Genomic DNA, 20008 nt, shown 5'->3' with positions numbered 1-20008 from the left:
ATATAGGAAATTATCAGTAACATCACTTTGGTTAGGTCTGCAAAACAACTTGTCAAAAAACAGTCATTTATAAATCCCTCTGTGTGGTGCAGGGGACAATATATGGGCTATACAAAAACCTCTCCCACATGGTAATCATTGAGCAAATGTTTCTGCTTGTTAGACACATATTAGGGTCAAAAAGTCTGAGTCAAACTTTGCTATCTGGTTTTATTAGAAAATGTATTTAACACAAAACATTGTAAACTCAAAAAAATCAATATACTGTATGTCATTTATGTGGTATTGTCATTTATTTAAATATTCTATTCCTTTGTGTATTAAACTGTTATGACACAATATATTTAATTCACAGGGTAACATCCTAGCACACATGTATTTTGTATTTAATGATTACCAACTCATTTTAATTAATATGGTCATGTAAGTGCTCCTGTTTAGCTAAAGAAGAAGGCCATTAGATGAAATGCCCTGAATTCTTAAAAACTCAGCACCAAACAGCAGCTAAATTGAATATTTCTAGGGGGCTAAACAATTGAAACTGAAGAGATTTTCTGAAACCAAATCATTTTCATCCAAAATAAGACCAGGAAAACCAAAAATTACCACAACTTCAAAGGACAATGGGGCCACTTTATTAAGGCCCAAATGCTGGTATATGCCGCTGTTTCCGCTGCTCCTTAACTCATCCGCTACCTCAAAGACGGCGGACAGCAATCTGTCCGATCGCATACGATCGGGTTGATTGACACCCCCGGCTAGAGGCCAATTGGCCGCAAATCTACAGGGGGCTGCATTGCACAAGCATTTCACAAGGAATAATTGTGCAATAATAAATGCCGACAGCGTATGCTGTCTGCATTTATCAATATCTGGTGGACATGATCCGCTACAGCAGATCATAAACACCAGACATGATAAATCACCCCAATGTATCAAGCTAACATGGTTACAGTATAAAACAGCATCAGCATCCACAATTCAAGCCCAGTTTAACCAGGAACCTCCAACCTTAGCAAAAGCACAGCCAAAAAATAATTGTGGGGTCTTCGTGGGAGAGTAACAATCTCTAAACCACTTATTTGTAGCAAAAATACAGAATGCAAACATTTTGACTGCAGCACAAAGTGAGGAGATGACAGCATGATAGGCTAATATCACAGTGACAGTTTGGAAAATTCCTTTATTACCCATTCCCCAGTTTTGCATAGCCAACGCAATAATATTAATATAATTTTTAAATTTGTGATTGAGAGGCGGGTTTCAATGGCATAGAAATTAGCATATGAGGCTACCTAGGTTTAGCTTTCAACAAAGAGAACAAAGCAAAGTTGATGATAAAAGTAAATTTGAAAGTTTAAAATTGACTGTCTCTTTAAACACATTTGAATATGGAAAAAGTGTAACACACTCTTATCTTTAAACACTCTCTAGGATAATCTAAAGCAATGCTGCAATAATATGGATTGCAAAGTTCTCAAAATCTTGTAGATACAAATCCATACAATGTAAAAGTAGTCATTAAAAGGACAGTTTGCTCAAAATAAAACTTTCATGATTTTATATAGGGCATACTATTTTAAACAACTTTCCAATTTACTTATATCATCAAATTTACCTTGTTCTATTATTAGTTGAAAGCTAAACCTAGGTCAGCTCATATGCTAATTTATAAGCCCTTGACGATCGCCTCTTATCTGAATACATTTCCCAGCTAGAGGGTATTAGTTCATGTTTGCCATATAGATAACATTGTATTATATACCCATGGCGTTACCTAGGAGTCAGCACTGATTAACTAAAATCCAAATCTGCCAAAAGAACTGAAATAAGGGGCAGTCTGCAGAGGCTTAGATACAAGGTAATTATAGAGGTAAAATGTATATTAATATAACAGTGTTGGTTATGCAAAACTGGGGAATTGGTAATAAAGGCATTATCTATCTTTTTAAACAATAACAAATCTGGAGTAGACTGTCCCTTTAAAGGGTCAGAAAACCCCAACAATGTATTTTATGATTCAGATAGAGAATACAACTTTCTAATTTACTTCTATTATCTAATTTGTTTCATTCTCTTGGTATCATTTGTTGAAGGAGCAGCAATGCATTAATGGTTTCTAACTGAACACAAGGGTGAGCCAATCACAATATATATATATATATATATATATATATATATATATTTGCAGCCACCATTCAACTGCTAGAACCTAGGTTCTCTACTGCCCCTAAGCTTGCCTAGATAAACCTTTTAGCAAGGATAACAAGAGAAGGAAGCAAATTAAATAATCAAAGTAAATTGGAAAGTTGTTTAAAATTGTATTTTCTATCTGATTCATGAAAGAAACATTTTGGGTTTCCTGTCCCTTTAAGGCAAACAGTCTTACCAATTATTAAGACTTATTTTATTTTCAGTATTTAATTACAAACATACGGCTAGATTACGAATTTTTAGCTCTATAGGGAAATTAACGAATGCAGCAAAAGCGGCATTATTTAATCCCCTATAGCGCTGCCATTACAAGTTTTAAAAAAAAAAACTAACGTAACTCTAACCCTAACACCCCCTAACTTTAACATATTTAAAATAGAGCTAAATAAAACTTCAATTATTAACTAAATAAACCTATTAACACCTTATCCCCAGCCCCCCACTTCGCAACAACCTAAATTAACCCCTTAATGACAACTGACGTACCAGGTACGTCATGCATTAACAAGCAGTTAATGACAATGGACGTACCTGGTACGTCAGTTGTCTAACAGAGTGCTGGAAGCGATCGCAATTGCTTCCAGCAGCTCTCAGGGTATTGCAGTGATGCCTCCATATGGAGGCATCCTGCAATACCTTTTTAGAAGACTCCGATGCAGAGAGAGCCACTCTGTGGCCCTCTCTGCACCGGTAGCGATGGTGCCGGTTCATTGGTGGGTGGGAGCGTAACAGGGAGGCAGGTGGGCGGCCCATCGCTACCCGTCATCCGGTTCCTAGAAGTGCAATGTGCACGCCGGGAGCATGCGGGGGGCGCGCGTGCACGCGCATTAGCTGGCCACTGACACCAATGAGGAGGGAAGAGGGGGGGGAAAGATTTAAAAAAAAAAAATAATATAAAAGGATCTGGGAGGGGGAGGGGGATAGGGGTATTGTGGGGGGCTGCTACACTACAGAAAACATAAAAAATTCCAAAAGAGGAAAAAATACTTTTGTTTTTGGGGCAAATTGGGTACTGGCAGACAGCTGCCAGTACCCAAGATGGCCGCAATTAGATAGGGGAGAGGGTTAGAGAGCTGGGGGGGGGGATCATGGAGGTTGGGGCTAAGGCAGGAGTCCATCACAGCTAAAATATTTTATTTTTTTTATAAAAAAAAAAAAAAAACTCCTTTTATTTAGTACTGGCAGACTTTCTGCCAGTACTTAAGATGGCGGGGACATTTGTGGGGTGGGGGAGGGAAGAGAGCTGTTTGGGAGGGATCAGGGGGTGGGATGTGTCAGGTGGGAGGCTGATCTCTACCCTAAAGCTAAAATTAACCCTGCAAGCTCCCTACAACCTACCTAATTAACCCCTTCACTGCTGGGCATAATTTACGTGTGGTGCGCAGCAGCATTTAGCGGCCTTCTAATTACCAAAAAGCAATGCCAAAGCCATATAAGTCTGCTATTTCTGAACAAAGGGGATCCCAAAGAAGCTTTTACAACAATTTGTGCCATAATAGCACAAGCTGTTTGTAAATAATTTCAGTGAGAAACCTAAAATTGTGAAAAATGTAAAGTTTTTTTTTTATTTGCTCGCATTTGCCAGTGAAATGGTGGCATAAAATATACCAAAATGTGCCTAGATCAATACTTTGGGTTGTCTTCTAACAAAAAATATATACATGTCAAGGGATATTCAGGTATTCCTGACAGATATCAGGGTTCCAATGTAACTAGCGCTAATTTTGAAAAAAAGTGGTTTGGAAATAGCGAAGTGCTACTTTTATTTAGTGCCCTATAACTTGCAAAAAAAGCAAAGAAGATGTAAACATTGGGTATTTCTAAACTCAGGACAAAATTTAGAAACTATTTAGCATGGGTGTTTTTTGGTGATTGTAGATGTGTAACAGATTTTGGGGGTCAAAGTTAGAAAAAGTGTGTTTTTTTCCATTTTTTCCTCATATTTTTTTTTTTTTTTGTAGTAAATTATAAGACATGATGAAAATAATGGTATCTTTCGAAAGTCCATTTAATGGCGAGAAAAACGGTATATAATATGTGTGGGTACAGTAAATGAGTAAGAGGAAAATTACAGCTAAACACAAACACCGCAGAAATGTAAAAATAGCCATTGTCATTAAGGGTAAGAAAATTGAAAAATGGTCCGGTCATTAAGGGGTTAAACTATTAACCCCTAAACTTGCCCCTAAACCTAACACTACCCCTACCCCTAAAACTAACCCTAGCCCTACCCCTAACCCTAACACCCCCTAACTTTAACATAATTAAAATAGATCTAAATTAAATTTACAATTATTAAATAAATAATACCTAGTTAAAAGTAAATACATACTTACCTGCAAAATAAAACCTAAGCTAGCTACAATATAACTAATAGTTATATTGTATATATGCTAAAAGGGGTAGGAAGCGATAAAAAAGCTATGAGGATGGATCTGATTATCTCTATTTATATCGATATATGGTTGTATATTCTATACATAAGACTAGATTGTCTCTAAACAGATTGTCTCTTGTTTCCAAAATCACTACATCTTAGACATATGTCTCAAGTTAAATCTAATGAGCTTTGCCTAAAAGATCCAATTTCCTTATTCAATTCAATACTGCTCGTCAATGAAGATTAGAATCAAATACAACTAATCATTGTACAAGTATGTTTGTGCATATCAATGAATACAAATACAAAATTATTATATAACAATCTTTACTATTGTAATCACAAACTATCCATTTGTTCATAAAATTAAAATGTGTATATAGGGGAGTGTCTAAGTCGTGGCCAAGTATGGACGTGTTTTCAACAGCTCCGTTTCTAATCTAAACAATCTCCAAATGATCTCTAACATACTAAATAGAGATCTACTACTTCCCATAGCACATATGCTAAAGAAAAGATTGGGAATCAAATGATGCCAGTTTTCTCAATCTCACAAAAATAGATGATACTAAACTACTGAGGTTGCGACTTGCGGCCTATGTCACCTTTTCCCCATCCCCCCGGTTGGATATTTGGCCGGGTGGAGCGGATTTCCTCTGCTGAATTTATACCTAATCTGGAGGCTCTTCCTTGAGGCAGAAGGGTAAGCTGTTTCAGTCATTACTGAGAGCTGCTGATAATAGGCGTTTAGGTTCTTCTGTGCTTCTGTGTGACGTTTCATCTGAGTCGGTGCAGTGCCCCTGGAGTCTTCAATGGTGTGGGAGCTATATTTCTTGGAGCAAGTGTTTCTCTTCTTGCTACCACAAACCTATTGGAATCGGTTAAAATAGCTCAATAACCATCAGTGAGCTGGATGCACACTTCCAGTACTTAGGGGACTGACTCTTACCAAACCCCATGCTATAGACGTTTGATATTAACACTTTTGTTTTACAGATCTTAATGATAACCTTGCTGTTTGATACACTGGAACAAAAGGACACTCAAACATAGATACGAAGATATGATATTCAATCCATAGACCCACTTATTCACCTATCTCAGAAACCTGCTTTCCTCTTGTACCCCGGTCCCCTACACCCCAGTAACGAACACACATGGTCAGCCAGCGGAAAATTCTCCTTTTAGTGGCACTAGCTCTCCCATATTACTTTATAAGCTGGCATTTATATACTCATAGAAATCAACAATTAGGAGCTTCGATGGATATAATACTTGCCTGACTGTAAATTATGCCTACCATGTCAATATTTTACATAATAGATTATATGGATCTCTACATTTAGGAGCCAATCATCTTATGCATATTAGCGCTCTTTGATCTAGTTATTTACCCTATATAGCTAACTGTGTACCTTTCTGTAACCAATGCTCCTAAAGGAAGGTTTTATTCTAATAGCAAACACATATGTTTTGAGTAAAGATGGGCCCCCTCTTTGTGGCATTATCTAGCTTTTAATAGTTTAGAAACAAGCATTTATATAATAACAGAAACCAACATCTAGGAACCTAGTTATATATTCTTACCTGTCATGAATGAATAAAGCTACTGCTCTTGTCTTCACTCTGCATATTAGAGAGAGCTGTGCTGTTTTGATTAGTGCTAATCATTCGCATATGACTACACTTGAACTTATATTGTGTACCTTACTACTATGCTGTGTATATTGTAGAGACCTAGGACTTTGTCCCATATTTCTTGAAGTTTATTATCTTACATTTTATTTCCCAGATATACCTAAATACTAACTGCACCTTACATCCCCATCATGCTTACTGTACGGTCCCTGTTGAGTCAACTACAAAATTGTCATAGTTTTGCAAATACCATGTAAGCTACAACATTTGTCCCTGTATTTTACCTTGCAACTAGACAGGCAGTTGGCAACCCGCAGATATATCTCAGTCACTGGGACTCATTTGTCAAACTATACCATGACATCCTAAGCACATATATCGGATCATCACTACATTATGGGCTCCTCATAATACCCCTTTTTGTTATCTATAATAATACCTGTCCCAAAAAAGTCTGAAATACTAAAGGCTGAGTTAAGATATACTTTATATTAGCCAGATTCAGGGGGTCTACATAGGAGATACATTCCATTACCTCTAATATAGGTGCCTATACGAGAGAATATTAAAAACCTCCTACTTATCTTACAGCGCTCTTACCTCATCCTACTATACATAGCCATAAACTAGAATTTAAACAGGAAGGTGGGGAACTAACTTAGGTTGACTATTGTTCATGCTATAGGCTTGTTATATATATTTAATAGTTTTCTCACTTTGCCTATAACTGATAATGCTGGCTAACTGCTCACATTATTTTCTAGGAGGTACTGAAAAGTCACTTACAATTGAGACAAAACCTATTGTAAAACTTGATAGTTCACTATACTTTTATTTATCCACACAGTATTTGCTCTATCCATCTCATAGTTTTGCCATCATGTTTCTCATTATTCGCCAAGTCTGGTTGGTGCCTTATATTACCCCTTGAAAGTGTACAGTAGAGGTTAAAGAGCCCATCTTTTTTCAGGCTTATTTGTTCTCACTTTTGTTCAGAACCTTATTTAATGTTGGTTTAAGAATATGTTTTATTCCTGTCACCTGATGTACAGAGTAGCTTGACAATCCTAGTTAGTGGCCATAAGACTGATCCAGTTCTATCTCTCATATGCTGGTTAACAGATAATGGCTCAGTATATTTTTCTATAACCCTAGAATTATTTTAGGTGAATTTACCAAACAGTTACCCCTCCTTCTACACACATCACTGGTCCTATAATGAGTCCAATTGAGGCCGGTTCCTCATGAGCCACATAATAACACTATTGCTTTATTAAACCTCCGGACACGCCCCCTCCCCTCCCTCCCCCTTCATAAACTACTACTTATTTAATTATAACCCCATCAAAATGAGATTTCATTATCCTTAGCCCATTTACTCACTCAATGGTGGAGACCTGAGATTATTAATAGATACGAGATTAGAAATTTTATAATGGAAATTTTTTTATTATTACATTTATGTTCCAAGAAAATATTTCTCGCTCGTATTGTGTTTATAATCGGTTACAAACTTATTGTATAATCAGTTATGTTTCATGTTCACCCTTAAAGATTATGTATATTTCATTTTACAATGAATGGTCATATACCAATTGTATATATATTCTCTGTTGCAGTAAATGGACAAAAGTCATATATTGTATTTGCCAAAAATCTCAATAAAAATCAAAGTTTAAAAAAAAAAAAAAAAAATGTGTATATATTCTAAAAATTGTGGCCACAATTGTACCACAAATTAAAGGTGTTTACAGTTCCAAAAATGTGAGGATTAAAAAATTCTCTTTGTATTCAAGTTAAAATATTAAAATACTATCACCGATAGTCTGTTTCAAGAGTGCAGTGAGAGTCAGTTTCAGTTGTGTTATTCCTGATAACTGTAAATGGATTATGGTACAGTTTCTGCAAAATTTCCTTTGATTATATTGTAAATTGTGGTGTTCCCCTTACCGGACCTCCAGTGGCTTGTTACCTCCTCTCCCTGGGTTATGGAAAGGTTGCATTCTGATGGCGCTGGAGCTAACAGACTGGTACGGTACCTGTCTTGTCTTTCGGCGTCCTTGCTTCCTAGCGTTTGGAGTTCCCGGCAACTTCCTTCTACCCAGTCACGTGTCTTGCTAGCCCTGCGTGACTTCGGAGGGCCAATCGGGAAACCGGTAAAAAAAAAGTGGAAAGTCGGGGGCTTGTCCAAGGCACGGCCATGCTCAGACGCTAATAGCTGTAGCTCTTATGGAATGCTAAATAATCTATAGGCCATCGCACAACCACTTAGCCATCCTTTAATAATATACTAACTATTCAACTGGAGGGACAACCTGGAGTCGGATGATACTACTATCTTTACAATTTGACTGCTAGAAGTTCCAAACCGACCAGGATCGCACCCAAAGGTCTGAATAACCTCGCTAACATCACCCCCCCCAGTCTTACATCTGGCCGGGTGAATTTATTTCCATGCTGCAGCATAATGGAGGAGCCCAAGCTATTGGAGGAGCTTGAAAGCAAGGTGTAGGGGAGCTTCATTGATCTTCGGTCCACTATTAGATCTGCGTGTGCTCAAAATGGCGCCCGGCAACCAGCAAGCTGCAGCACTGGCATTTTGGAGCAGACTAGGAGCCTGTTTTCTGCAAGGCATTCTTCGGCATTGAAGGAGGAGAGCTTTGGCGGAGCTCTGGAATATCCCACAAGTATCAGCACAGCCTGTAGAAGAGAGGGCCTTCGCGCTACCAGCTAATACCCTACAATGAATCCATGGTGAAGAAGAATTGGGTGAATGCTGTTTCAGATCGGCAAAGTTTGCAGTCCTGGACCCCTCCCAGCCCGTACCCCTGAACAGTAAAAACTCTAGAGCTTCTACATCTGGGCCAGAGTTGGGGAGGTGCGGCCAACTCCAGCTTTCGTGCTCCGGAGTTTACATCCCATGCAGTTAGGGGATATGTGGTTTCGGGGATAACAGTTTTGCTGACTGAACTTTCTTTTCCAAATAAACTGGGTATCACTTTTGCAAATACTGAATCGGTAGCTGGACTTTTACATTTGTGTGAACTGTGCACCTCACTTAAAGGTACAGCCACACGCTGTCGCATCCAGATTACCTTTAGATCTGGTGTGCGTTAAAGAAACTCTGTTACTTATTGTGAAGGGCCTCTCCCCACACACCTGAACTTGAGCTGCTGTACATATTTCAGACCTTCCCTACTGTTTACCAATGCATGTTATGAGTTCATACCTATTTAGAATATTGCTTGTCATGAGGTAGTTTGGCGATACTACATGGTTTTTATTTGAGAGTCAAATTGAAGTGATCAGTTTTAGAACCTGACTGACTCTCTGTGTTATGAACTCCCACTATACTAGACAACCAACCCCTATTCTACTATATGAGTGTGTCTAGTTTTCTACTCTGGCTACTTACATACCAAGTTTAGACTAAATTATACTGTATTACTCATGATGGTTCCCCTCTGGGAATATAGATTTCTCTTGTTAAGTGTAGTCAGTCCACGGGTCATCCATTACTTATGGAATATATCTTTTCCTAACAGGAAGCTGCAAGAGGATCACCCAGCAGAGCTTGCTACATAGCTCCTCCCCTCACATGTCATATTCAGTCATTCTCTTGCAGCCTAACTAGATAGGTCGCTGTGAGAGGTCTGTGGTGTTTTTTAACTTAGTTTATTCTACAATCAAAAGTTTGTTATTTTAAATGGCACCGGAGTGTGCTGTTTATTCTCTGGCAGCATTAGAAGAAGAATCTGCCTGCATTTTCTATGATCTTAGCAGACGTAACTAAGATCCACTGGCTGTTCTCATCTGAGGAGTGAGGTAACTTCAGAGAAGGGGAATAGCATGCAGGGCCCCCCTGCAAATGAGGTATGTGCAGTAATTATTTTTCTGAGGAATGGAATTGACTGAGAAAATACTGCTGATACCAATGTAAAGTAAGTTCAGCCTTAAATGCAGTGATAGCGACTGGTATTAGGTTGATGAGTGTGTGTACACTGAATGTATTTTTCTAAGGAATGGAATTGACTCTGAAAATACTGTTAATACTGAAATAATGTATGAGCCTTAACTGCAGTAAAAGCGACTGGTAGCAGGCTTATTAATAACAATTCATAACTTTTCAAATGTATGTTTAAAACGTTTACTGGCATGTTAATCGTTTTTTGTGAGGTACTTGGTGATAAAACTTATTGGGGCATGATTTTTACCACATGGCCATCTTTGTTTTCTGCATAGAAACAGTTTTCTGAGCTTCCCCACTGTTGTAATATGAGTGGGAGGGGCCTATTTTAGCGCTTTTTTGCGCAGTAAAAATTCAGTCACAATCGGTCTACTTCATCCTCCATGATCCAGATCATCTCTAGAGAGCTCAGGGGTCTTCAAAATTCATTTTGAGGGAGGTAATCAGTCACAGAGACCTGTGACAGTGTGTTTTGACTGTGAGAAAAACGTTAATTATAAAATTGTTAATCCGTTTTTGGGTATTAAGGGGTTAATCATCCATTTGCTGGTGGGTGCAATCCTTTGCTAACTTAATACATTTACTGTGAAAAATTGGTTGCTATAACTATTTTGGTTCATTGTTATTTCAACTGTGACAGCTTTTTGTGCTTCTTAAAGGCACAGTAGCGTTTTTTATATTGCTTGTAAATTTATTTAGAAAAGTATTTCCAAGCTTGCTAGTCTCATTGCTAGTCTGTTTAAACATGTCTGACACAGATGAATCTCTTTGTTCACTATGTTTAAAGGCCAATGTGGAGCCCAATAGAAATTTATGTACTAATTGCATTGATGCTACTTTAAATAAAAGTCAATCTTTACACGTAAAGAAATTATCACCAGACAACGAGGGGGAAGTTATGCCGACTAACTCTCCTCACGTGTCAGTACCTTCGCCTCCCGCTCAGGAGGTGCATGATTTTGTGGCGCCAAGTACATCAGGGAGGCCCTTACAAATCACTTTGCAAGACATGGCTACTGTTATGACAGAAGTATTATCTAAATTGCCAGAATTAAGAGGCAAGCGCGATAGCTCTGGGTTAAGGACAGAGCACGCTGATGAGGTGAGAGCCATGTCAGATACTGCGTCACAGTTTGCAGAACATGAAGACGGAGAGCTTCATTCTGTGGGTGACGGATCTGATCCAGGGAGACTGGATTCAGAGATTTCTAATTTTAAATTTAAGCTTGAGAACCTCCGCATATTGCTAGGGGAGGTATTAGCGGCTCTGAATGATTGTAACACGGTTGCAATTCCAGAAAAATTATGTAGGTTGGATAGATACTATGCGGTACCGGTGTGTACTGATGTGTTTCCTATACCTAAAAGGCTTACAGAGATTATTAGCAAGGAGTGGGATAGACCTGGTGTGCCCTTTTCCCCTCCTCCCATATTTAGGAAAATGTTTCCTATAGACTCCACCACACGAGACTTATGGCAGACGGTCCCTAAGGTGGAGGGAGCAGTTTCTACTTTAGCTAAGCGTACCACTATCCCGGTGGAGGATAGTTGTGCCTTTTCAGATCCAATGGATAAGAAATTAGAGGGTTACCTTAAGAAAATGTTTGTTCAACAAGGTTTTATCTTACAGCCCCTTGCATGCATTGCGCCTGTCACTGCTGCGGCGGCATTCTGGTTTGAGTCTCTGGAAGAGGCCATTCGCAAAGCTCCATTGGATGAAATTATGAACAAGCTTAAAGCACTTAAGCTAGCTAATGCATTTGTTTCTGGTGCCGTCGTACATTTAACCAAACTTACGGCTAAGAACTCCGGATTCGCCATCCAAGCACGCAGAGCGCTATGGCTCAAATCCTGGTCAGCTGACGTGACTTCTAAATCTAAATTGCTTAATATTCCTTTCAAAGGGCAGACCTTATTCGGGCCCGACTTGAAAGAAATTATAGCTGACATTACGGGAGGTAAGGGCCATGCTCTACCTTAGGACAGGGCCAAATCAAAGGTCAAACAGTCTAATTTTCGTGCCTTTCGTAACTTCAAGGCTGGAGCAGCATCAACTTCCTCCGCTCCAAAACAGGAAGGAGCTGTTGCTCGTTACAGGCAGGGCTGGAAAGTTAACCAGTCCTGGAACAAGGGCAAGCAGGCCAAGAAACCTGCTGCTGCCCCCAAGACAGCATGAAGAGAGGGCCCCCTATCCGGAAACGGATCTAGTGGGGGGCAGACTTTCTCTCTTCACCCAGGCTTGGGCAAGAGATGTCCAGGATCCCTGGGCGTTGGAGATCATATCTCAGGGATATCTCCTGGACTTCAAAACTTCTCCTCCACGAGGGAGATTTCATCTTTCAAGGTTATCAGCAAACCAAATAAAGAAAGAGACATTTCTACGCTGTGTACAAGACCTTTTACTAATGGGGGTGATCCACCCAGTTCCGCGGACGGAACACGGGCAGGGATTCTATTCAAATCTTTTTGTGGTTCCCAAGAAAGAGGGAACCTTCAGACCAATCTTGGACTTAAAAATCCTAAACAAATTTCTAAGAGTTCCATCATTCAAAATGGAAACTATTCGAACCATCCTTCCCATGATCCAAGAGGGTCAGTACATGACCACAGTGGATTTAAAGGATGCCTACCTTCACATACCGATTCACAAGGATCATTATCGGTACCTAAGATTTGCTTTCCTAGACAGGCATTACCAGTTTGTAGCTCTTCCCTTCGGATTAGCTACGGCTCCAAGAATCTTTACAAAAGTTCTGGGCTCACTTCTGGCGGTACTAAGACCGCGAGGCATAGCGGTGACTCCGTACCTAGATGACATTCTGATACAAGCGTCAAGTTTTCAAACTGCCAAGTCTCATACAGAGATAGTTCTGGCATTTCTGAGGTCGCATGGGTGGAAGGTGAACGTGGAAAAGAGTTCTCTATTACCACTTACAAGAGTTCCCTTTCTAGGGACTCTTATAGATTCTGTAGAGATGAAAATTTACCTGACAGAGGCCAGGTTATCAAAACTTCTAAATGCTTGCCGTGTCCTTCATTCCATTCCACACCCGTCAGTAGCTCAGTGCATGGAAGTAATCGGCTTAATGGTAGCGGCAATGGACATAGTACCATTTGCGCGCCTGCATCTCAGACCGCTGCAATTGTGCATGCTAAGTCAGTGGAACGGGGATTACTCAGATTTGTCCCCCCTACTAAGTCTGGATCAAGAGACCAGAGATTCTCTTCTATGGTGGCTCTCTCGGCCACATCTGTCCAAGGGGATGACCTTTCGCAGGCCAGATTGGACGATTGTAACAACAGACGCCCGCCTTCTAGGCTGGGGCGCAGTCTGGAACTCCCTGAAAGCTCAGGGATTATGGACTCAGGAGGAGAAACTCCTCCCAATAAATATTTTGGAATTAAGAGCAATATTCAATGCTCTCCTAGCTTGGCCTCAGTTAGCAACTCTGAGGTTCATCAGATTTCAGTCGGACAACATCACGACTGTGGCTTACATCAACCATCAAGGGGGAACCAGAAGTTCCCTAGCGATGTTGGAAGTCTCAAAGATAATTCGCTGGGCAGAGTCTCACTCTTGACACCTGTCAGCGATTTACATCCCAGGCATAGAGAACTGGGAGGCGGATTTTCTAAGTCGCCAGACTTTTCATCCGGGGGAGTGGGAACTTCATCCGGAGGTCTTTGCTCAACTGATTCTTCTGGATCTCATGGCGTCTCGCCAGAACGCCAAGCTTCCTTGTTACGGATCCAGGTCCAGGGACCCGGGAGCGGTGCTGATAGATGCTCTGACAGCCCCTTGGGTCTTCAACATGGCTTATGTGTTTCCACCATTCCTGATGCTTCCTCGTTTGATTGCCAAGATCAAACAGGAGAGAGCTTCGGTGATTCTGATAGCGCCTGCGTGGCCATGCAGGACCTGGTATGCAGACCTAGTGGACATGTCGTCCTGTCCACCGTGGTCTCTACCTCTGAGACAGGACCTTCTAATTCAGGGTCCTTTCAAACATCCAAATCTAATTTCTCTGAGGCTGACTGCATGGAGATTGAACGCTTGATTCTATCAAAGCGTGGCTTCTCGGAGTCGGTTATTGATACCTTAATACAGGCTAGGAAGCCTGTTACCAGAAAAATTTACCATAAGATATGGCGTAAATATTTATATTGGTGCGAATCCAAGAGTTACTCATGGAGTAAGGTTAGGATTCCTAGGATATTGTCCTTTCTACAAGAGGGTTTAGAAAATGGCTTATCTGCTAGTTTGTTAAAGGGACAGATTTCTGCTCTGTCTATTCTTCTAAACAAACGTCTGGCTGAAGTTCCAGACGTTCAGGTTTTTTGTCAGGCTTTAACTAGGATTAAGCCTGTGTTTAAAACTGTTGCTCCGCCGTGGAGCTTAAACTTAGTTCTTAATGTTCTTCAAGGCGTTCCATTTGAACCCCTTCATTCCATTGATATCAAGCTGTTATCCTGGAAGGTTTTGTTTTTGATGGCTATTTCCTCGGCTCAAAGAGTCTCTGAGTTATCTGCCTTACATTGTGATTCTCCTTATCTGATTTTTCATTCAGACAAGGTAGTTCTGCGTACTAAACCTGGGTGCTTACCTAAGGTAGTTACTAACAGGAATATCAATCAAGAGATTGTTGTTCCATCACTGTGTCCAAACCCTTCTTCAAAGAAGGAACGACTTTTGCATAATTTGGACGTAGTCCGTGCCCTGAAGTTCTATTTGCAGGCAACTAAAGATTTTCGTCAAACTTCTTCCCTGTTTGTCGTTTACTCTGGACAGAGAAGAGGTCAAAAGGCTTCGGCTACCTCTCTCTCTTTTTGGCTTCGTAGCATAATACATTTAGCCTATGAGACTGCTGGACAGCAGCCTCCTGAAAGGATTACAGCTCATTCTACTAGAGCTGTGGCTTCCACCTGGGCCTTTAAAAATGAGGCCTCTGTTGAACAGATTTGCAAGGCTGCGACTTGGTCTTCGCTTCACACCTTTTCAAAATTTTACAAATTTGACACTTTTGCTTCTTCGGAGGCTATTTTTGGGAGAAAGGTACTTCAGGCAGTGGTTCCTTCTGTTTAATGTTCCTGCCTTGTCCCTCCCTTCATCCGTGTACTTTAGCTTTGGTATTGGTATTCCATAAGTAATGGATGACCCGTGGACTGACTACACTTAACAAGAGAAAACATAATTTATGCTTACCTGATAAATTTATTTCTCTTGTAGTGTAGTCAGTCCACGGCCCGCCCTGTCTTTAAGGCAGACCTAAATTTTAATTAAACTCCAGTCACCACTGCACCCTATGGTTTCACCTTTCTCGTCTGCTTTGGTCGAATGACTGAATATGACATGTGAGGGGAGGAGCTATGTAGCAAGCTCTGCTGGGTGATCCTCTTGCAGCTTCCTGTTAGGAAGAGATATATTCCATAAGTAATGGATGACCCGTGGACTGACTACACTACAAGAGAAATAAATTTATCAGGTAAGCATAAATTATGTTTTTTTATTTGATCGCATTTGGTGGTGAAATGGTGGCATGAAATATACCAAAATGGGCCTAGATCAATACTTTAGGATGTCTTCTAAAATATATATATATATACATGTCAATGGCTATTCAGGGATTCCTGACAGATATCAGTGTTCCAATGTAACTAGCGCTAATTTTGAAAAAAAATTGTTTGGAAATAGCAAAGTGCTACTTGTATTTATGGCCCTATAACTTGCAAAAAAGCAAAGAACATGTAAACATTGGGTATTTCTAAACTCAGGACAAAATTTAGAAACTATTTAGCATGGGTGTTTTTTTGGTGGTTGTAGATGAGTAACAGATTTTGGGGGTCAAAGTTAGAAAAAGTGTGTTTTTTCAATTTTTTCCTCATATTTTATAAAAAAATTTATAGTAAATTATAGGATATGAGGAAAATAATGGTATCTTTAGAAAGTCCATTTAATGGCGAGAAAAACGGTATATAATATGTGTGGGTACAGTAAACGAGTAAGAGGAAAACTACAGCTAAACACAAACACCGCAGAAATGTAAAAATAGCCCTGGTCCCAAACGGATAGAAAATGGAAAAGTGCTGTGGTCATTAAGGGGTTAATGTACACTACTGTTACACCAGATATGAGTTGCACTGGTGTGACACTGTGCCCTGGCAGGCCCTGAAACGCACACGTGTGAAGGAAACTGACTGCTATTATTTCACAGTCAAAAAAGTGTTATTTTTTTTAAATGTACACTACTGTTACACCAGATATGAGTTGCACTAGTGTGACACTGTGCCTTGGCAGGCCCTGAAATGCACACGAGTGAAGGAAACTGACTGCTATTATTTCACAGTCAAAAAAGTTTTTTTTTTTTTTTTTAAATGTACACTACTGTTACACCAGATGTGAGTGATGGCACTGGGCAAGTGGGCACAGTATACGCTGTAAGCCTGACACACACGCTGGCAGGCAGGCAACTGCTAATAGATTACACAGGGAAAAAAAAAAGCAGACTGATGTTCTAGCCCTAAAAAAGGCTTTTTGGGGTGCTGTCCTTACAGCAGAGATCTGATGAGTCCTCCAGGACTGTAGTGGACACTGAATACACTAGCCTAGCTATCGATTTCCCTATTAAATAATCAGCAGCAGCTACACTGTCTTGTCCAGGAGGTGGGAGGGTCTGGGAGGGAGGGTCTGCTGCTGATTGGCTGGAATGTGTCTGCTGACTGTGAGGTACAGGGTCAAAGTTTACTCAATGATGAATAGGGGGCGGACCAAACATCGCATATGTTCGCCTTTCGCGGCGAACGCGAACATGCTTTGTTTGCCGGGAACTATTCGCCGGCTAACTATTCGTGACATCACTAGATAGTAATTTTATTTAGATTTATTTAAATTATATTTAAGTTAGGGGGTGTTAGGTATAGGATTAGACTTAGGTTTAGGGGTTAATAAATTTAGAATATTGGCGGCAACGTTGGGGGCGGCAGATTAGGGGTAATAAGTATAATGTAGGTGGCAGCGATGTTAGGGACGGCAGATTAGGGGTTAATAATATTTAACTAGTGTTTGCGAGGCAGGAGTGCGGTTGTTTAGTGGTTAATATGTTTATTTTATGGTGGCGGCGATGTCTGGAGCTGCAGATTAAGGGTTAAAATTTTTATTTTAGTGTTTGCGATACAAGAGTGCCTCGGTTTAGGGGTTAGTAGGTAGTTTATGGGTGTTAGTGTACTTTTTAGCACTTTAGTTATGAGTTTTATGTTACGGCGTTGTACCATAAAACTCTTAACTAATAACTTTAAAATGCATTAGGGATCTTAGAGGTAGAGGGTGTACTTCTCACTTTTTGGCCTCCCAGGACAGACTCGTAATACCGGCGCTATGGAAGTCCCATAGAAAAAAGACTTTACAAAGTTTACGTAAGTCGTTTTGCGGTAAGGCCAAAGAAGTGTGCGGGACCCCTTAACCTGCAAGACTCGTAATACCAGCAGTAGTGAAAAAGCAGCGTTAGGACCTGTTAACACTGCTTTTTCAGCCTAACGCACAACTCGTAATCTAGCCGTATGTTAGTTCATATTAGTTAATATGTTCAAATTTATCTGCAAAAAAAGGCATTGTATAAATAAATTATAAATAATTTTACCTTTAAATACCAGGGGAGCAGCGGTGTATCATTAAACACTTCCTCCATTTTTAGAGGGAAGAAGTAGACATTTTCATAGGCTGAAAGTGTTGAGAAATTCTTCCGAATTCTGTTCTCATCCTCTTCTGTTGTTACATTGCTCAAACCTTTCATGAAAAAAGCTACAGGTCTATCATTGTACACACGTGCTGCTGACTCGATAGCACAAAGAACTATTGGAGATGGATTCAACTTGTCAGTAGTCTCTATAAATATGATGCCATTTCCTTGACTTAGAATGTCTTTAGGACTTATTGTTCTGGAGATACTGATTTGATTAAAAAAGAATGGTATGTACGAATCAAAGGTTTGTGTATAAATTAATCTGTACATAAAGCCAAAAACAGACATGAGAAGTAGGAAGAAAGCAAGTATTCGCAAGTAGTTTACCATGGTTTCTGTATCAGATGATAACCCTATAAGAAAAAAGAAGAAAAGAAAAAAAATGTATTTAAATAAAATAATTTACTAGTGTCATTCAAGTTTTTTAACCCTATCTTTAAAGGGACACTGAACCCCAATTTTTTATTTCATGATTCAGATAGAGCATGACATTTTAAGCAACTTTCTAATTTACTCCAATTATCAAATTTTCTTTGTTCTCTTGCTATCTTTATTTGAAAAAGAAGGCATCTAAGCTTTTTTTTTTTTTGGTTCAGACATCTGGACAGCACTTTTTGCTGGTGGATGAATGTATCCACCAATCAGCAAGAACAACCCAGGTTGTTCACCAAAAATGGTTCGGCATCTAAACTTACATTCTTGCATTTCAAATAAAGATAATAAGAGAATGAAGAAAATTTGATAATAGGAGTAAATTAGAAAGTTGCTTAAAATGTCATGCTCTATCTGATTCACAAAAGAAAAAAATTGGGTTCAGTGTCCATTTAAATAAAAAAAAATATATATATATATTTTATCTGATTAGTGACTATAAGCATTTTTCTACTTAGATTCTAGAATGGTTACAAATTACTCTAATTTCATTGGAGCTCATTAATTCACTATTAATTTAGGCTCCTGATATGCTAGGCATAAGGAGTGATATAACCAAGAAAAATACTGCACAAAAATATAAATATTTTAAACAGTTTTTATTTCAACCTGAATTATTTTGGAATGCACAAAATGTTTGGAAAATTGTTTTTATAGTATTGTCTCTAATGCAAAAAAGCTATGGAATTCAGGACTTTAATCCCTCATAGGGATTTGAACACATTAAAGAGCATTAACATATAAGTACTGATAAATATAAAAATCATATTATTCAACTTGGATCATTTTGGCTTCTTTTTTAAAGTCATTCCAATCCATTATCGCTGGCACCCAAAATCCAATACTGTGCCAGACCAACTGCGCTTAAGCTAAAGGTGCGTTGCAAATAATTAAAATTCCCATGTTCTTTACATAGAAGAAAATGTTCTTTTGATTTAAAAAAAAAACTATATATTTATATATATATACTGTATATACAGGTATATATATATATATATATATATATATATATATATATATTAATATATATCTATACCTATGTATCTATATGAATATCTACAGATATAGCTATATGTAGATATACAGATATACACAGCAATTATATATATATATATATACGCATACACACACATATTTATTTTAAAATAAAAATTGTATTGCATGTTTCATGGTATTTGACATAGAAGGGATCCAAAGTATGTGTGTGTAAATATATATATATATATATACACTGTCTGATAAGCGTGTGAGTATAGTTGTTAGTTAGGTTGATGTCTGGACCAAACCAGATGGGTGATAAATTTAAAGTGAGGGGTTATCCCACTGAATTAGTTAACAAAGAGATTGAAGAAGTGGCAACATTGTCACGTAACAGTTTGCTTGAAACAACAAAACCTAAAGTTAAGATGAAGCAGAATCGTGTTGTTTTTGTTACAAAATTTAATTCATTAAGTAGCAACATTAACTCTATTCTTAGGAGACACTGGCATATATTGAGCCAATGTAATCCCCATGTGACTGAGTTTCAGTCAGGCTTTATGCCGGCCTATAAGAGAAGTAAGAACCTTAGAGATAGGTTGATTAAGGCTGATATAGGTACTTCAAAAACTAAAGTTCAGAGTTACATTTCAGATATAAATA

At 39.0% G+C, this 20008-nt stretch overlaps 1 protein-coding gene across 1 annotated transcript in view; it reads right to left on the bottom strand.

Annotated features, from left to right (window-relative positions):
• Positions 1–18265, bottom strand: part of LOC128657164 (alpha-1,4-N-acetylglucosaminyltransferase-like) — a 219378-nt gene extending 201113 nt beyond the window's left edge. Inside the window, exon 1 of the mRNA XM_053711405.1 lies at positions 17834–18265. Within this exon, the coding sequence (XP_053567380.1) occupies positions 17834–18265 (432 nt within the window). The remainder of the gene's footprint in view (positions 1–17833) is intronic.
• Positions 18266–20008: the final 1743 nt, after the last annotated feature.

The sequence above is a fragment of the Bombina bombina genome, chromosome 4, assembly GCF_027579735.1.
Source record: "Bombina bombina isolate aBomBom1 chromosome 4, aBomBom1.pri, whole genome shotgun sequence".
Classification (NCBI taxonomy): domain Eukaryota; kingdom Metazoa; phylum Chordata; class Amphibia; order Anura; family Bombinatoridae; genus Bombina; species Bombina bombina.
Note: the sequence above shows the minus strand (reverse complement) of the source record. Positions and strands in the feature narration are given on the sequence as shown.